Source organism: Solanum dulcamara, chromosome 3 (genome assembly GCF_947179165.1).
Source record: "Solanum dulcamara chromosome 3, daSolDulc1.2, whole genome shotgun sequence".
In the NCBI taxonomy this organism is placed as follows: Eukaryota; Viridiplantae; Streptophyta; class Magnoliopsida; order Solanales; family Solanaceae; genus Solanum; species Solanum dulcamara.
This window is the reverse complement of record NC_077239.1, coordinates 69480895-69501032: the sequence shown is the minus strand read 5'-3', so window position 1 is coordinate 69501032 and position 20138 is coordinate 69480895. Positions and strand designations below refer to the sequence as shown.

At 33.0% G+C, this 20138-nt stretch overlaps 1 protein-coding gene across 1 annotated transcript; it reads right to left on the bottom strand.

Moving 5' to 3' along the window:
• Positions 1–555: 555 nt before the first annotated feature.
• LOC129882764 (probable fructokinase-4) lies at positions 556–11149 on the bottom strand. Its single transcript, XM_055957206.1, has 5 exons — positions 10610–11149; positions 8810–9060; positions 8363–8654; positions 2661–2813; positions 556–1693 (listed from the first exon to the last, which is right to left on the bottom strand). The coding sequence occupies exons 1-5, from the start codon at positions 10970–10972 to the stop codon at positions 1310–1312; spliced, it is 1443 nt and encodes a 480-aa protein (XP_055813181.1). The 5' UTR covers positions 10973–11149; the 3' UTR covers positions 556–1309.
• Between the last annotated feature and the right edge of the window lie 8989 nt (positions 11150–20138).

Genomic DNA, 20138 nt, shown 5'->3' with positions numbered 1-20138 from the left:
GCATCACACACTAATAGATGGCAGTTAAAGGAGGAGCATTGCCAGTCAAGTGTTGACATTTGGAAAACTCTTTCCCCAAGCATCAATTCGAAGTAGGATATTATGGCTTTTGTCAACAAGCGGCAGTTGCTGAAGATAGTACTTCTTAATATTAGAAGCAAATCCATGATTTTAAATTAGTGGAAAACTACGTCTTTTAAGGCTCTGCGATGGCCATATCCAGTTGCTATCCATATTATTGAAAAGAAGAGTTCTAAGGGTGGACAAGGAGAATGAAGGGAGGAAGGGGAAAATAGCGCTAATGTAACAAACCCTGCCAATGATTGGCACATGAATAAATGGTGTCTCTTACAGGTCTTACCTTTTTTACAGTCCATCTTTGTCTCACTAGAGTCTTTCAGAGGCGCGTTTCAGTCCTTTGATCGTATGAATTTTACACAACTTTCCTCCAAGCTATTGCTCCCACCATGAGACTTTATGGTGGAATAACAGAAATGGTTGATAGTGTGCCCACAAATATGCATGAGAACTAACATATTTACTGAAGCGCCTAGATTAATAGAAACCAAATATGACAAAAAACCATGCAAGTATGCATGTCCAAAGTTTGCTTGCACAAACAATATGCCAAACTTCATGCGTGTATTGAAAGTTGAGTCTGAAATAACTAGACTAACAAAGTTTTATGAACTTATGCCATCACTTAAACAGGGGTTACAAAATGCCTCTACTTAGTCAATGGCGAACTAGCTCATCTTGCACAAATGATGCAAGTTAAGTTGCAATCTCAACAGGCATATAATGGGAAAGGATACACAAATTGTGTCCAACTATTCTCATCACAAATGGTGAAAGTGGCCTTCGTGTTGCAAATATGAATTTGTATCTTCTACAGAACATCCTAAACTAGAAAAATATGGCTTATGGCATCCATTGTAAAACAGATGGCCCACTTTGCCTTCTGTATGTTTAGTGTAACCTTCAATGAACAAGAAATCAGAAACTTCAACAAGCAGGAATCACAGGCTGCTTGATCATGCAATTTCCCGCAAACACTAACGCTCAATCTATCTGCCAATCCCTCTTCCATGCATGCAAGCAGATCAATGGATAGTATCTGGACACTTCTATCAACAAAACTGTCAATTCGACCACCAGTAAGATAGCAACCCTAATACAACTGTGCATGTCATAATGCGCAAGCTAGACCACCTCCAACTCATGTATTTCTTTCCATGGTCGTGAATATGCAACAATCAGAATGGTGGTAACATCTACAAAATCTAATTGTCCAAGAAAACTGCATCATCTATTTGAAGGAGCCAGTCATCTTTGGTGAAAATTCAAGCTTAGGTAGCACTTCGGATACAACCTTTTGAAGGGAGACACGGTTCACCTGACTGTTACCATTTACAACCATGTTTGACAGTATAGTTAAATCCCGGGAGTTCACATTATCATTCAGTACTTCATCCCAAAACTTGTCATCCTCATTCAAATTTGATTCCTTCAATAGTTCCCGAACCTTCCCCAAACTGGCAACATTTCTACCAGCACCGCATCCCGTAGCAGTTGCAGCACCCACGGCATTTGCCAGGGTTAATGTATAACTCAAGGGCAAGTCATGTATGAAGCCAAATGCAATTGCAGCCACAAAACTATCTCCACAGCCCACAGTGTCTATTATATTGACCTGTTACAATGAATGGGCAGACAGAGGGCATGTATCAGAGAGGACATTTAAAATCAAATTTATGAAAAATGAACTTCATTGGAACTGTATCTGTATGGTTCCTACTTAGCCCGAGAAGAGAGGAAAATTATAGAACCACAACTCCACAAGCCCCAAGGCTTTGATCTAGTGGTAAGAGCGCAACACGTGATGTGTAGATTAGACCCATGTCACAGGCTCCAGCCCTGCCTCAAACAAAAGCCTGACATATAAGTGGAGAAGGACAAGGGGGTGGGCCTATAATCAATCGAGTTTCGAATCATGACTAACCTTGGAGATTTCTCAGTTATTAAAAGGAAAAAATATTAGGGAACGGTACAGTTCCTAAGTTTGCTGGGAAGACCTGGGGACGGAAGTTGGGTAATTATTTTAGAAACCATGACATATATGTCACTTCAATTATCTTAAATATTCCAAAATGTTGTGTGGTCATTAATCAACTGCCCACCCTCTAAATGGGGTCCTATGAAGAAGAGAGCCCAAATAGAACATAAATTTCTTTGGGATAAGCAAGCTAATGGTGAGCCGATAGTCTATCAGAAATAACTTCTCTACCACCTCATTAAGATCATATTGGCATACTCTCCCAAAAAAGAAAGAGCAGACCCCATTGAAGACGAGAGTGAGGTACAACAAGGCCATTTCTGTCCACCACCCTTCTCATGGAGCCGTACGTGGACGTTACCACTCACACAGCTCCCAGCCAAATGGATTTGTCCTAAAGTTTTAACGTATGTCCGACCAAAGATTTTACCTACCCAATCCTTCCGCAAACCCCACTTGTGGAATTACACTGGATATGTAGTTGTAGTTGTTGTTTTTGTTGTAAGCTAATTAACGGGGACAAAACAAGTAAACTTCTGTTAATAAGATGAATCGGGGTACTTTTTTACAAGAACCAATATTCCAATCAGCTACAGAATTATACCTTGAAAGCAGGTGCACACGTTATGCTCGACTTGGTGATTAAAATTGAACCCTTCGGACCCATCTTAACAATTACCCACTTAGTACAAACTCCATTATTGAGCAACTCCTGGCCCGCTAAAATTGGATCATTGATATCAGTTAAAGATGCAGCCTGGAGAAGACAATTTGATTCAGATAAGTAACATACATAAAAGAGTGGGGAGGGAGGGGGGGGGGGACATCCTCAATACACTAGAAGCAATTACTACAGTAAAACTGTCCACTGATTCACAGGAAAGAACATCACAATTTCCGCAACATGGCCAGAATATACAAAGTATAAATTCAGCAAAGATAACCACTATGCTACATTATAATATAGCAACAAGGATAAATCCAACAAATCAGCTCGAATATCACGTTACAGTAGCTCAAGAGGTCAACTTTACAACTACAGCAAACCATAGTAGGGAAAATGCTACATCCATGGCTCAACCAACCCAGACCCTACAAAAATGGAACCCTTTTCACTTTTTTTACTCTCTCTCACACTTCCTCTCTGTTTCGTCTCTGACTTATTAACCTAAAAATGTACATGAAAATGGAAAGGGGAAGTGGTACTGCAAGGAAATAGGTCAGTAGCGGATCTAAAATTTCACAAAGATGGGTACATTGCTACAGCCAAAATTTATCCGCACTCGGTGTTTACACTAAACTATATTAATTTACCATAATTAAGTGATAAATTAAGGTAAAGTATGTATTAATTAAGTATGATTTAGCTATAATAGTGTATATAAGACATGTGTCGTATATTCATTTGGTAAATATAAGCACCGGATCTAACTCACTACTACTTTTAAGATATACACTGGGTATCTTCTTGTTGTTGTACTACTTTTAGACATACAGTGACAATAACTCAACGAACAAACAATAATTAAAATAGATATTTAACTAGGTTATAACTGTCAATTGGAAACAAATGAAAGAAAGAAAAGATGGGGAAAAAAAGGGAAAAGAAGAGCTATACTATAGGAACAGAATTAGTGGATTTCGATCCCTTCTCCTTTGGGAAACAAAGTAGCTAACCAACCAGTGCACCTCTCAAGTTAGACCATGGAGGGCAGAAAATGAATTACAAATATTATGAGAATTATGTATACATACTTAATTTAAAGGGATGACCATTGATTCATGTGAACCAAAGTTTACCCTTAAGATCCGCCGCTGAAATAGGTGGTACATAATGGTGCTTTTCAAGTAATTGTGCTTGTTAGCTTTGAGTGTTTCCCACTTTCAACAATGTACTATCTCCTAATTTCTGGTACCATTAATGGTGCTTATCAAGTAATTGAGCATTGTTTGTGTTATAAATCAAGAGAATCAATACAGTTACAATTTAGATTATATCTAGGTCAAAGGTATGGAGTATTCTAAATGGTTATGTCATAGACTAGAAAGATTGGCATTTAGGAAAAGTTTTCTTAGTCTATACCTTCCTTTGTTAGCAAACTTACCTCAGTCTACGCGTTCCTTATTTCATGTTATCTAATCTCCCATAAAAGGAGCTCTTACATATTTTTATCACAACCAATTCAAGACAGGCTCTCTCTCCTTTTTCCACAGTATCACAGTCTCTACAATTTTATACAGATTTAAGCATCTTCAGCTTGCTATCATGTGTTGTACGCCATTGGCCAGACCAAAGATCACATTCTTTTTACAAGTTCATTGTTATTGTTTCTTTTTATGATTGTTCTAGCAGAAGACATCCACAACACTTTCTTTTTGTTTAAGAAAAACTGGCAACTGAAGAAGACATTCACAAAACTACTCAGCTTCTCTTTCTTCATCATACAGGAAGTGGGTATTGAGCCCGTCCTTTCAACATTAAAATTTCTGGTCACTGTCCAGTAAAAGTATTCTTTTCTTTTTTCTTTACAAAGTCTAAGTATCAAGTCCGTCATCCAACATTGAATTTCTTCGATTGTTACAATAACTTTTTCATTACTCTCAAGTCTCAGCTGCCAATTCAAGGAATGATGATGATGCCACGGAGATTTGCATCCCTGTACCTCTTTTGGATGTTTGAAAATAGATTACATTCTTTTAATGCTGCTAAAAGCACTTCTTTTGTTGTGCAATTTACCGGTGACTTTCTGGAAGAGAGAATTCCAGCTCCTCTTTGTTTCGGTGGTTCAATTCAGAGCCACTATTTTCAGTGGTACATTCAGATCACTGTTCCTTAAATACTAACTTCCGCCGACATACTCTACTTGACTTTCAAGTTTTAATTTGCAAACTCGGAATTGTTTCAGCACCTTGAATATGACAGCACGAGTTGAAAGTAAAGAGAAACAATATCATTATATGCTACGAGCATGTATAGGTCAATAATATGGAATAATCTTAATGGTTATGTCAAAATCAGGAATTTCGGTAATTGGGAAAGTTCCCTAAGCCTATACTTATCTTGTTTAGGAAACTTAGTCTAAATTTTATTTATTTCATGTAACCTAAACTCCTGTAAGGAGCTCTTGTATATGTTATTCACAATCAATTCAATAAAAGTTTTCTGCTTTCTTTCACAGTTTGCTTTGCTATTTTCTTTACTTTCAACAATCTATTGGTTAACTTCTGCTAGTCTCACGGCTCACATCATAGCTAGACTTATTGTTGCAGCAAATCAGTAATTTACGACCTAAGTTTCTCAATGAGAAAACTAAGAAAATAATGATGAAAGCCGCAGATTTGTCATATCTAACTCTTAAAGTACATTGTTTATGTTACTGGGAGACAAATTTGCAAAAGGAGCAAAAACCACCAAATAAATTAAGTATTTACTAATTATTTAATTGTTTTATCTCTCAATTATTATTTTTCTTTTATCTTTTTTTTTTGGGGGGGTGGGGAGTGTAAAGGAAGCTGGGGATTCTTCAGATATTAAAAGGCAACTATAAAAAGAATTGATAAATTTTATGAATGAAATTAGGGGGTGTTTGGTTGCTTGTTAGGAGGGGAGTTATTTATGTATTAAAACTAGATGTTTGGTAGCATTTTAGTTGATTTTTATTTAATTCGAGCATGCAAAGTATGGTGCGTTTGGTTATTGTGAGAAATATAGGAGAAAAATATTATTAAATTGCGTAAGAACATTATAACACAAAGACCCTATTTATAGACACTATAAAACAATCATTTTCCAAGTAGGATACTATAAACTATTCCTATTTCTATTCTTATTATAAGTAGGATTGTGTACACCTATTCCTATTCTAACAGTTATCATTTTATAATTCCACATAAATAAAACATGTACTCTTTTTGTTTCATAATATTTGGCTTCTGTTGACCTGACATACCCCTTAAGAAGTCTTTAATTAGAGGTGTATTTTACTAAACTAACCTTATTAATGTTGCTTTGGAACTCTAAATTTTACTACTACTACTTTATGTAGTTATTTAATACTAAGGGTTAGAATGAAAATATTTAACAAAATTCTCTTGATTTCATAAATTGAACAAGTAAATTGAAACAACTATTTTTAGGATGGGGGCCAAGTAATAAAGGGAGGGAGTATAAGTTATGAATCAATTTATGTATTATTTTATGCAGGGTAGAAGATGGAATAACTAATACTCCACATGGATAAAAATAGCTGAAATGAAAAATTTACCCTCTATCACTCCACTCTTAAATTTATGGCTTTGATATTTTCCTCTGCCAACTATATACTTTGCCTTTCATTTTTAAAGATCAAACATCTTATCATGCATTGTAAATAGACATTTTATTTTTAAAATTATATGATGTATATTAATTTCTAATACAACAAATCAAATACCAAAGAAACAATTCATGCATAGTAATCCCTCCATTACTTATTCCTACATAACTAAACCCTACACAACTAATTCCTATATAACTGAAATTGATCCTTGCACTACTAATGCATCCATAACTCTACCAAGCAACCAAACGACCCCTTAATGAACTTTCCATGAAAATGATCAAACACAAAATCAATCAATTTCCCAGTGATTAATTCTTTAGTTTTTCTTTATTTTTGTATGTTTAAATTATTTTTCGTTTATATGTTGTAATAGTAAGAAAGAGAAGGTCATATACCGGTTCTACAATTGCATCCCCAATATAGAAACCCTTGTGCGCTTCACACCCCAATCATAAGTATCCTTTAATTTTTCACTGTTTGCACCTTAACCTTTTTATTTCATGCAAAACAAATAATGCTCCACGTAATTGTGAATATTTGACATGGAAGTGGCAATATCACCGTGAATATTTGCAAATGTTTCTGTGCCAAAGCAAGCTTGCGGGATAATAAAGAAAATATTTGAAGCAGGTGCAGGGATCACTCAAGGCTGATAAAGGTATTATTGGCCAATTCTATAAGCAGCTATTAGGTTACCAATCCAGAGTGAAATGGAAATGACTCATGTTTAGAAATGATACCGGGCCTAATGCTAGATTTACAGTGTGGCTCTAGGTGCAACAGAAGCTCTTAACCACAGATAGACTTAAAGGATGGGGCTTAATGGTGGATACTAAATGTGTATTGTGCCAGAAGCAATGATGAAATAGTTGATCAGTCCAGACAATGTGAATTTGCAGGACAACTCTGGAACAGGCTGACAGTGTTGATTCAGAGACAAGGCCATGCTGCTACTGAATGGGACCAACACGTTCACAATATCATTGCCAGAGCTAAAGGCAAGACACAAGCTGCATAAACTTTACACTAGTGTATGCTGAATTTGTACATGGATTATGGATTATAGATAGAAAGGAACTTAAGAGTTCTTGAGAAGTAAAGTAGACGCTGGGAGACTATAGCAAGAGAGATTGCAAAAGTATATAATGTTAGAGCATCTCCTAGCATTCAAACTGATGTACATGGATTTAGATTCTAGATTATAGCTCTGTGTTAGGTTGGTATTGCTTAAGATAACAGGCTGTGTTTAGCCTAGTTATGGATCTTGTAAATAGTTCACTTGGTGATTAATACAAAAGTTTAGTTACACAAAAAAAAATATATCACCGTTTACCAATTTTTTCTTCCTAACCTGTGAGAACCTCTGAAATTCATGCCTTTTTTGTCTTTGTTACTCCATTTGTCTCTCCCACAAAGCAATGGAAAAAGTAAAAAAAAGTCGATGATTTAGGTCTAAATGCATTAAAACTAGCTTTACACATAGCATTCCCATTGTCAAATGTTCACCCTTGGATCAAAACATAGCACTTCAAATTTTCAAAAATATCAAAGATGGAATCAGATAAATTGTAAAAAAAAAAAGAGGAGGATATGACGCAAAAGAGAGTTGTAGAAAGCTTCAAATGCAAAAAACTCCATAGCCTGGAGAAAGTATAACTTTTTTGATGACTTATTTATACCATGAATTCCAGCTGTCTGAGTTGCACAATATTTTGTCAATAAACCGAAACAACAACCAGTATTTCCAGATTCCAGTATATAGCAGAACTTAGCCTAATATCTCATGTTCAGTGAGATACTTTTTAGCTACTAGAAGAGCTCTTTTAAATGGATTATTTGAAACATTAAAATGCAAACAGAGAAACTGATTATATTTTTGATCTTCACAAAATTGGGTTATATCTTTTAAAGCCACACATTTAGATGTTGGATAGCAGAAGGCACAAGTGTGACGGAATTTTTTTTGCAAGTATGAAACACAAACCTCCTCGGAAGTCAGTAGAAGCACTTCACTCATCCTCAACAACTTTCCAATTGTTCTTTGTTCTTCACGTCTTCCAGCGATAAGACTCTTACCTCGTGGTCCAGGGTCAAAAAAGATAGATGTCCCAGATTCCACAGCACACTCAAGAGCAGATTCAAGAAGGCTAGGGGAGAGCTCATCAAAGTCATAACCATTGCAAAAGAGGATCTTTGATTTTCTAATAGCCATCTTTACTTCAGTAGATAGTCTGCTCATCCAACTGAAAGCAGGATCTGCACTAAAATCTGCACGACTGGAAAACATTAACGTCTTAAAGGTTAGACTATGATCCTTTCTTTACCATATCTTATAGAAGAAAGACAATGATACTTTCTACGTGCAACATAAAGTGGATCAAACAATGAGCAAGAAATTATACACCAAGTGAGAGGGCAAGATCAATAGGACCTGCAAAAACCATGTCTCTGCGAAGGGTCCACTAAAACCCAGCACAGTAGTGTTTCATTGTCAGAACTTGAAAGATTAAGCGCTTCACTATGCTCATTCATCCCAACTATACCAATACCCTCATCACTAAGCACATCAATGAGGAACCGTCCATAGATCTCATCACCTACATGACCAATGGAGATGCAATGAAGGCCAAGCCTTGCTGCTGCTATAGCCACATTGCAGTTTCCACCAGCTTCCCAGTACCGCTGAAACAGGGTCAAATAATCAAGAAATCACTTTACATGGGTATAACGATGAGGAAATAATAGAAAAGGATTATGCCAGGGTGCTAATACCACACATCTTCAGCATCACTAAACTGGTATGTAGATAATACTTCAATATTTCTACATTCCAATATAACTGAAGCTGTCTAGAAACCATATGTAGGCCTAGTAATCAAGAGCTAGTGAGGTGGGAACAAGCTATTACCCTATTACATTCCAAAATTCTGCTATTGCAACTGAAGATAACATGTGCTTCCAAAGATGATAGCATCATTACTTTGTTAAAATAGTGGGCTTGAACCCCAAATGTGGTACATAGACTTTTGTTTTATGACGATGGTTGCCAAGTCTGCTTGTGCACACCTCAACTATTCCATCGAGTATATGGTAATTCCCACCAACGTAGGTACCAAATAACTCTGCCCCCTAATGCGAAGGAATCACCTAGTGGCTTTTTTTGCCTTTGCGGGAATTTGAACACGAGTTGATTTTGAACCTGAGAATTAATGGTTACTTTCCCACTTCATTGACCACTAGGAATTGGGAGGAAAATGTGGTGCATAGACTTAATCAACTAGGTCATTCATTTAAGATGCAAATGAACTCAACCATATTCAAGCCAAATGTTCTACAGATGCCTTTGATGCTCTAATAACTAGTATTTCCCGACTTCATAGTGTCATTGTGGATAAAATAATTGGCAGTGAATGCAATCTGTTTACAAAATTAATAGTCTTCGAGAGGGAAAATTATGTATTTACAATGACAAAACACTAGGTAATTTCTTCATTTTTGTTCTAGCCTTGTTTGGAGTAACTTGGTACTTGTTACGAGTGGGAGGTGACGAGTATCCCATGGAATTAGTCGAGGTGCGCGCAAGCTGGACCGTACACCATGATTATCAAAAAAATAAAATAAGTATGTACTCACAACTTACAAAAACAACCATCAACATAGATGATTACTTATTCAACTCTTCAAAAATCCATATGGTCAAATGTGTTCAGTAAATGGCATATGTAGAATCTTTTATGCTTGACAACTTCATTGAGTTGTCATAGTACTCCTTCCATCCCAATTCATTTTTGTTTTCTTGTTTTTCTCTAGGGATTTCTACTATTACATTCTTTTCCTTTCAAGACATCCAAGATGATGGCATTTCTAACATAATTTGATTACATTAAACTATTCAATTTAAACTTTGACGTATGTTTTCTCAATCAAATTAAAATTTTCAGTATTTTCTTCAAATATCACTACTATGATATATAACTCACATTAACATCAACTATTCGTAGGCAAGTATTGGGTGGGTGGGGGTGTAATTAGGAAGTTCTGCACTGTATTAACGGTTATTCTGCCTATAAAATGAGACTGAAGGAGGACTTGGTTTCTGCACTAGAACCAATAAATTTGCAAACCCAGAAAACTGTTTTCTGTATAACTCAAGTTGCGAAACCAAGAAGAAAAAGAAAAAGCACAATATATTTTTCTAAAATTTGTCTGTAGTTCAATAAGAAAGACGAACCTTATCGGGAGGGGATTTGGACAACTGTTCCATATAAGCCTTTCGTTGTTCTAAAGGCTTAGGAGGTAATTGCGGGACATTGAGAACAATATCGACACATAGATTCCCAAGAGTGGCAATATCAACATCTTTGACAGCAGCAGCGATACTTGTGAATTTTGTAGAGCCATTGTTGATAGAGTTAAGGCGCGGGCGGAGTTTAGGGAGAGGAATTTCAATGCCTCGGCAATTGAGAATGGAATAACGAAGCTTGTTTCTGAGTGGGCGAATTACAAAACTAGGGTTTTGGAATATAGGAGGAGGATTGAGAGAGAACAAGCCATTGGATGAAGGTTTGAAGGATATGGTGGTGTGATGATGCATTCAGGTAATTCTCAGTCCCTCCCTACTCAAAAGGGAAGGCAACGCAAATCAATAAGGCCAAAATGGAAATGGGAATTGGGGGATAGGATAATGTATACAACAAGCCAAAAATGAAACTATCTATACATCACAGCAAAAAGAAAGAGGGAGAAGAGGACTACAGACATAAGAAAAATACAATAGGAGAATCCACACCACTCTATCAAATTTTTTGATATACTTTTCATTATAAAAATAACTTATACATATTTCTATTATTACACAAATAATTTTTATATAATCTTTTTTTGTAAAATTCATTATATATGCCTCAATTTTTTTTATATGGCAAATACCAGTCGCCCTGAGCAAGACCCCACCACGCTAACTACTAATCTTCGACCATCATACGCGTCTTCTGCACCCTTCTATCTAAGGTCATGTACCCAATAACGTGAATCTACTTCATATCCTATCTTATCACCTCTCCTCAATAATTCTTCGATCTATATCTGCCTCTCCGTGTACCATCTATAACCAACCTCTCGCACCTCCTCACTGGTGCATCGACGCGACTCCTCTTCACATTTCCAAATCATCGCAGTCTCGCTTCCCTTATTTTGTCCACCACAAAGGTCATTTACACGTTAGTTCGAATATCCTTACTTTTAATCTCATCGCTCATAGTATGACTACACATCCATCTCGACATTCTTATCTCTATAACATGCATTTTCTAGACATGAATGGTTTTGACTGGCCAGCGCTTCGCCCTATACAATAACATCGGTCTAACCACCACTCTATCAAACTTACGCTTGAATTTGATGGTACCTTTTTATCACATACGACCAGAGACAAGCCTCCACTTTATCCACGCCGTACCAATACGGTGTGTGATATCATCATCGATACAAAAGATAAAGCGCAACATATTTAGAAAAAATAGTTTTAAATTTTTTTCTTACTTTTTGTTCTGCACTTCTTTTTTTTCTTTTTTTTTTTACACTAAGGGTCTGTTTGGAAAGTTACCTTGATAATTGAATTTGATGTAATTTGGTGTAATTACACTGTCTAACCTGTTTGATTGATCTGGTAATTACTTGGTCAATATGTAATTTGGTGTAATTGGGAGGGTGTAATTACACTCCCCAATTCACAGGGGGGCTGTGAATTGCTAGTAATTACATTGTGTAATTACAAGCTGATTACTTTTGGATTTCTTTTTTTTATTTCAATTTTTTTTGTTTTAATTTATTTTTTTATTTCTATTATTTTAAATTCTTTTTATTTTTATTATTCTAAGATTTTTTTAAATGTATTTTATTTTATAATATTTATCTTTCATTTTCTTCTCATTCTCAACATTTACTTCATGTGATTCCATGCAATTTTTCATATTATCTTTTTTATTTATTTATTCTATGTTTTTTTTTCATTAGCATAATTTTATTAGTATTCTAATTTTTAAATTAAATTTGAATTCATTTTTTAATAAAGTTATAAACTTACGTTTTTTCCTTTTAAATCATATTTATGTACGTTATATTGAAATTTGACATAAGGATATTATGTTAAATTTTTATTTTGAATTTAAAAATTATTTTATATTTTTAGTTTCATTTCTTTTAGTAGTATTGACTTGATATTTCATATTACAAGCCATTTATTTTATAATTAGATTTGATAGATTATCTTTTTGTCAATTATTTTAATAACTTTACTATGATATTATATTTATAATATTTAATATGTTTTTGAAACATGCATTTCATAATGTTCGTATAAATATTATATTTTTAATTTTTATGATTAATTTAATTAAAATATATTAATTTGAAACATATAAATTGATTTTTTATAATATTAGTTAAGAACATGTGTTTACTAATTAATATATTTTCAAAAGACAATATATATCTTAAATATTTTATTTAATATTATTTATAAATACTCTTATTTGTCTAATATAAATTTTTAATTTTAGATAATTAATTTTTATTTTTAAAATCTAATTACACTTGTAATTACATTGTGACAAACAAACAGGTCAGAGTAATTACTAGGTTGTGTAATTACTAGTCTGGTAATTATTACCCTAGTAATTACACCAATTCCAATTATCAGGTGGCTTTCCAAATGGACCCTAAAGAATGAAAGAAAAAAAGAAAAAAAAAGAAAAAAAAACTCAAATAGTGATAATTAAAGAAGTCAAAAAAATGATGTGTGAAAAGGATCATATATACCCCTAAATGAATTTTTTTAAAATGAAAAATCGAAAAAAATAATTTAAAAATAATTTTATTAACTTCTGGTAGATGAAATGGTACATGTGAGTCATTTTCATAATGGTAGGGTATATGTAAGTCATTTTATAACAATAGGGATATATTTGAGCTACTTTTATAACAAGGGGTATATCAGATCATTTCTCCTAAAAATAATGTGAGAGTTTTCTTCCATATTTCAAGCTTTTTAAGGGGGCGTTTGGTCGTATTTTATTATGAAATTTGAAGAAAAAAAACAGTAGTTTTTATTTTTAAAGTAAAATAATATTTAAAAATTAAAGTTGTATTGGCCATTAATGCCGGCAAAATGGAATCATATTTTGGTAAACCGTCCAATTCGTCCATATTTTAATAGGTTGGATGAGTGACTTTTTACATGGGTAAAATATAGATTTAAATTCATCTTCAATCCATAGAAATATGGGTATTTATGAGTAAAATATGGATAAAAATATTTTCAAATAACTTATTTTCCTCAAACTTAAGGAAATGACCTATCTCCAAAAAGTAAAGAAAACATTTTTCAAAACCCTTTTTCAATCTCACACCTCAATTTCCACCCTAACTCAAATTTTGAATACTGATTGTCAATACTAATCCAAAATTAGAAATCAGATTTATGATTCTCAATTCGAGACCTGACTCTTGACCTCAATTCAACACCTAACTTTTGGATATTAAGTCGGATCAGGATTGGATCTAGATTTGAATGTCAGGTCCTAGATCAGGATTCAAGTCCAAATTTCAGATCGAGTATTGGAATCGGATTTCAAATCAGGTGTCAAAATGGGATTCCAAATTTGGCGTCAGTAGGATTTTGGGTTAAGAGTCCAGGTCAGATCCCAAATTAGATGTCAAGTTTGGATCTCAAATTAGTCATCGAGGTCGAATTACGATTCAAAACTTGAGTCCAAGATCAGATGTCGGAGTCGGGTCCCAATTTAAAAGTTAGATCCAAGGTCGAATGCCGGAGTATAATTTCGGTTTAAAAGTTGGATTCTTGATCAGGTGCTGGAGTCGGGTCATAGAGATCCTGAATCGAAAGTCTTGATTGGATCCCAAATCAAGTATCGATATTGAATTTCAGAACCATCATCGAGGTTAGTATCGGGGTTGAATTCCAATTTAAAAGTGGGATGTTGAGATCGGATCCTAATTTGAAAGTCTGATCTTAAATTGGGAGTCGAGATTTAGGGTCAGATTCAAATTTGAAAGTTGGGTCCCTGATTGGGTGACGGGGTCAGGTCTCAGATCGAAAGTCAAGTTCCATGTAGGATATCGGAATCAGATCCTGATTTAAAAGTCGAACCCTAATTTTAGTGTGGATCCTGGTTCGAATTTCAAATTGGATCGTGTCCCAAATTAATTATCGGGATTGAGTCCTGAATCAGTCATCAAGGTTGAGTTTCGATGTTGGGGTCAGTTTGGATCAACCTTGAATGTCGAGTCCTAGGTAGGTAGTAAGATTTCAGATCAAAAATTGAGGTCGGGTCCCAGATCAAGTGTCAGATTCAGGTCTCGAATTAATCATCGAGGTCGGATGTATGGGTTGAATTCCGATTTAGAAGTCGGGTCTGGATTCGAGTGTTGGAGTCGGGTCTCGATTTAGGTGTCGAGATCGAATTCTGATTCGAATGTTGGGCCCCAAGTGTGTGTTAGGGTTGGGTTTGAGGTTGGGTCTCGAGTTGAAAGTCGGGTCTCGATTTGAGGGACCGATTTCGATTTGAAAGTCGAACCTAAGTCGAATTCGAGATCAAATTCTGATTTAGAAGTCAGATCCCGCATCGGGTGTCAGGTGTCACGTTTAATTTTATGATACAATAAAATTAAATAAAATATTTTCAACATTTTTCATACAAAAAATGATTAAAATATTTTCTCCATATTGAATTTTAAAGTAGAGTACTATTTACTCATGAAGAATGAGTCAACTAGTATTTTACCAATCCATTTGTTACCCCATTCATTTTTACCCATATAAAATATGAGATGATTGAATTATTATTCATTTTATATTGACTCATTTTTAACTCGCTCAAATTTGATCCAACCCGTTCATTTGCTACCTCTATTGGCCATGAATATAAATTGGAGTCATATTTGGCTTTTTGTGAGTAATTTGAAATAAAAAGGTGAAAACATCTGTTTATTATTTTGTAACTCATGAAAATTTTGAAATCAACTTCAAGTTGAATCAAAATTTTATGGTCAAATACAAGTTTAACATAATATGAGTGCTTATACTTTATTTAGAGTTTATAGAGATTAGAGACATATAAAAGGTTGTCACAATATAACAATAAGTTATTAATCATGAAAATTATGAAAGAAAATCATAAAAGTTTGTTAGTTAATATTATAATTGTGAGAAGCAGTGAAGATTTATTTCTAAAATATTGACATCCACTTTAATCAGTTTCATAACATAATTATAGTATCTTCAATTTAGTTGAACATAACTTTTACAATTTAAATGGAAAATAACAACTCAAAGATTTTATAGTATTATTTTGATCAAATACTTGAATGACCCCTTAAATTTGTAAGTAAAGATTATTTAAACACCAAACTATGACTTGTTCCGATAGATCAATTGAACATGTGATAAAATATTTCTATTAGACCCTTTTAATTAAAAAATTTCAAAATTTTATGCACGTGTTTTCAAGCACTTATTGTATATAGATAAGTTAACTAATTAAAATATGTCAACTCATTTATTGTATGCGCATTAACCTTAAGGCGTAAAAACCTCAAATATATTTTACTGATATTGATGTGTACAATTAAAAGATGTGACATTTTTTATTTGATTGCGTAATGAGCTTTTTCCAAAATTTGAGATGAATAGGAACAATTCATATATATATATAATTAAGGGACATTAACCTGATGAATAGAAACCTACTTATCTATTTCTTAAATTATTAGGAAATTTTCACACCAAAATAAATAATTAATTATTAAATTTACACAATAATAAAAATTTCTAAAGGGTGTGTCTTTCAAATTCTATAGAAATATTTCGCACAAAATCTTTCAAGTAGACTATGACTAGTAGGAGAGCTTTTGTTAAGAAAATTGTATCTCATTGTAATTTTATTTTTGTATCAAATAATTCTAAACTGCGGAGCAACAATCTAATTATTATGGTTGTAGGAAAGGATTGTAAGTGGACACAATTAAAGCAATTATTGCATTCATCATTGTGGATATCATTACCAAGCAATAGTCATCAAAACAAGAAGTTGTTTGTTGATACAAGTACAAAAAGGGAAGAACTAGAGTGAATAGATTTTTTTTTTATTTAGTTTGAGTCTGTAAGTTAATCTTGAAGTCGGTAATTACGTTACTAGTCTTATTCTTTGTTAAGTACTAGTGTAGTATAGGTAATATTTGTAAGTTTCATAGACTAATTAAGAGTTTCTAATTTTTGAAAGGATCTGCAGTTTGAGTGAACTGTTGAGTTGAAGTAATAAAGTTAATTTATAGTTTATTAACTTGTAATTGGAAGCAGTTCTTTGAGGTTAATGAAGGTTTGGTTGAAAATCCTACTCAATGTAGATCATGATTTTACTCCTTTGAACAAAGAAATTTTCACAGTAAATGCTTATGTTATTCCTATCACAATATAATTGGTTGAATGATATTAAGGGGTCGTTTGGTAGAGTGTATTAGCAAAATTAATGCATGTATTAATTAGATTTATTAGTAATACTTTGTTTGATACACTTTTTTATGTTATGTATAATTAATGTTTGTATTAGTTATACACTCTATTGTGTATTAAGGTGTGTATTACTAATACCATGAATTTCTAGGAATTAGTAATGCAAGAAAATTTAATGCATGAATTAACATGATTAAAGATCCAATTATCCCTCAAAATCTTTTTTATATCGTTTCCATCATATTTATTGCGGATATTTTTGTAAATAAATATTTTATGCAATGTATGCTATTTTTAATACACTAAACCAAATAATGCATAAGAAATATTATATCTATAATTAATGCAAGCATAAATAATACAAATACATTTTATTTAGCATTATTTTTATACACTCTACCAGACGATCCTGAAGGCTATTACTATGATTGAAATGTGCTGGTTTATTTCAATTAATATCGGAGTAGGCTTTTCAACGTAAGGATAAACCTTGAAAAGATCACAAATGACAGCATCATCAATGACACAGAAAGAATAGTCCACTACCAGACCACCACTTTTCAACAAAAAATAGAATATGTGGTAAAAAATAATAATACAACACCATCTGATTAGAGAATATCATAATTTATGAAACATCTTACTTGATGTCCCTATCATAGATATTTCTATGAAGACAAATAAAGATGGAAAGACTAAAGTTCCCAAAGATAAATCGAATATGATATTGAAAACAAATTGGCAGTTGAAAGAATTGCAAAGGCAAAGATCTTAATTTGTGGGATTGATGCTAAAGAAAAATCTGGAACACACTGCAAATTGCTAAAAAAAAATAATCAAAGATAGACATATTGCATAGATAATATGAATTGCTAAGAATGAAGGATAGGTAATCAATACATGATATGCACATCCGATCTTCTCTATCATCAATGAAATATATTCGATTGGGTAAAACCATCCTCACACCAATCACAATTAACGTCTATCACCATCACCAACCATCCAAAACCATCCTCACCCCAACGAATACCACCATTACTGTCAATTACCAAAATCAATCATCATGACCACCAATCATTATTATATCCTTCAATTGCTACTGGTAATTATCATCATTAGTCAACATTATATATCGCTAACCGCTACTATCATTAGTTATCAATGTCATTCAACTACTAATTATTAGTCGCCACTAGCAATAACCACGGTTAATCATTACTGTCAACCACAACCACCATCATCAATCAACACCATCCCCAATCAACATAAACAATCACCATCGTTAGTTGTCACCATCATCATCAATTGCCATATAATTTTTAAAAATATTTTATTGATATAATATTTGATTAATTTAGTATTTATTTGTATTTGCAATAAATTTCAAAGTGATAGAAAATAAATTACCATTGCAAATAAAATATTGAGAAATTTAATTTTATTGATAAACAATGTGGATACAAATCTGTTTATCTCTTGCTTCTTCTCTCTTGAGATTTCTCTGTGATTCAAAGATCGTTAGTGGCGTATTTATCAAATTAGGATGAGGTGGACATTCTTGCGATTTATGAATTTTGTGGATCTTCTTGAAGTATTTGATTGTCAAGAAGACTTCGACTCCATCTTGATTTGATCTTTGTAATTATTTCATGAATTTGTGAAATTCTCAAGATACGTCTTCAAGGTAGCCTCAACCTCCAAGAACCCTAATTGAAATTGAACTCGTTTTGTAGAGTCCTACAAAATTTTAATGTCTATAATTTGAATTTATATTTATTATTTTTTAAATAAAGATAAATTTTATACATTCATGTCTTAACTATTATGTATTTAGATCTTAATGCAAACCTCTAAACCATTTTCACTCTCTCATTTTCACTTAAAGATGGTCAAACTCGGGATCCTATTATCTTTATTTAGAAATTTTGAATGCCAGTTAGTATAAAAAATCCTGTTAAAAATTGATTCTTCCTTAAATGTGTCTTACGCGATATAAAATTTAATTTTTAATCGAAGTCTCAACTCTCAATATAATATTGAATACCGAGTAAAAAAGCAAAACAATTTTATTTGAAACTCTCCATCCCCTCAAGTCGCGGTTACACTTTACGCTAGATTATTAAAAACCATAATTGTTTCTCATAACATTCGAAGAGTCTGATTAAATTATACTGTTGGCAATATGGTTTTGGAATTTCATTGGTTTGTTAGCTTTACTTTAAAACGCAAAATGCTTGCACGTATCGAAAATCAGGTGACTTAGTACACAGTTTAATTACATGTATTCAAAGTTGGCACTACATACAAGAAGATGTCCAAAGAGTACTCCAACGTGATCAGGTGTAAGCATTGATAGAATCTTCGTTGTTATTTATAATTTAATTTAAGTAAAGGATAATGCATAAGTATCCTGAATTATGACTAGAATTCTAACTGATGTGGTATCATCAATCAAGTAAGTTGGCTGAGAATAATAAAATCCTAATTAAGTTAATGTGTGTCATCGGTATTTTAGTCATAGTTCAAGAATACTTATGCATTATTCCTTTGAGTAAATCAAACTTTATTTTTCTATTGAATATATCTCTTTTCGAATTTTATTTCTCGGAATGTTACATTACGAGAAAACGACAAAACTATCCCTTAAATTTAGGAAAGTTTGAAACAACCTTTTAAATATACTCCTGAGCAGTTTTGATCCTTTAAATTAGACAAAAAAATGAGACATTTAATCATCGCCAAATATTTATCAAACTTTGATTGTTAAATTCAACAGAAATTTTAGAAGATTTCTTTTTAATAAGAACTCACAATTGGAAGCGAAGATATGCAGTTTCAACTATTTGGTTCATTTCGGATGTCTGATTTAATAGTTAGTGTGCAATTTCTAGTATTTTATGAGATTTTTCTAATGTTTTTGGTTAAATTTTTTATTGTTTCAATAAAATCTAACTATTATAAGTTATTAAATATTTGAGGAATACCAAAAAATATTAAGTACTTCTAAAAAACTTGAAAAAATAAAAACTACATAAGTACATTTAAAAAACTATTTTAAACCTACCCAAATTAAAAGGACCATTTAATAATCTTCTCCTTACATTATTGTCTCTTCTCCGGGTTGTTGAAAGTAAAGTTTTAAGTATATACCAATAATTTAAAATCAACCAATATAATGTTAGATTAGTCGTTATCGATTATTATTCCTTCATTTTTATTTACACTT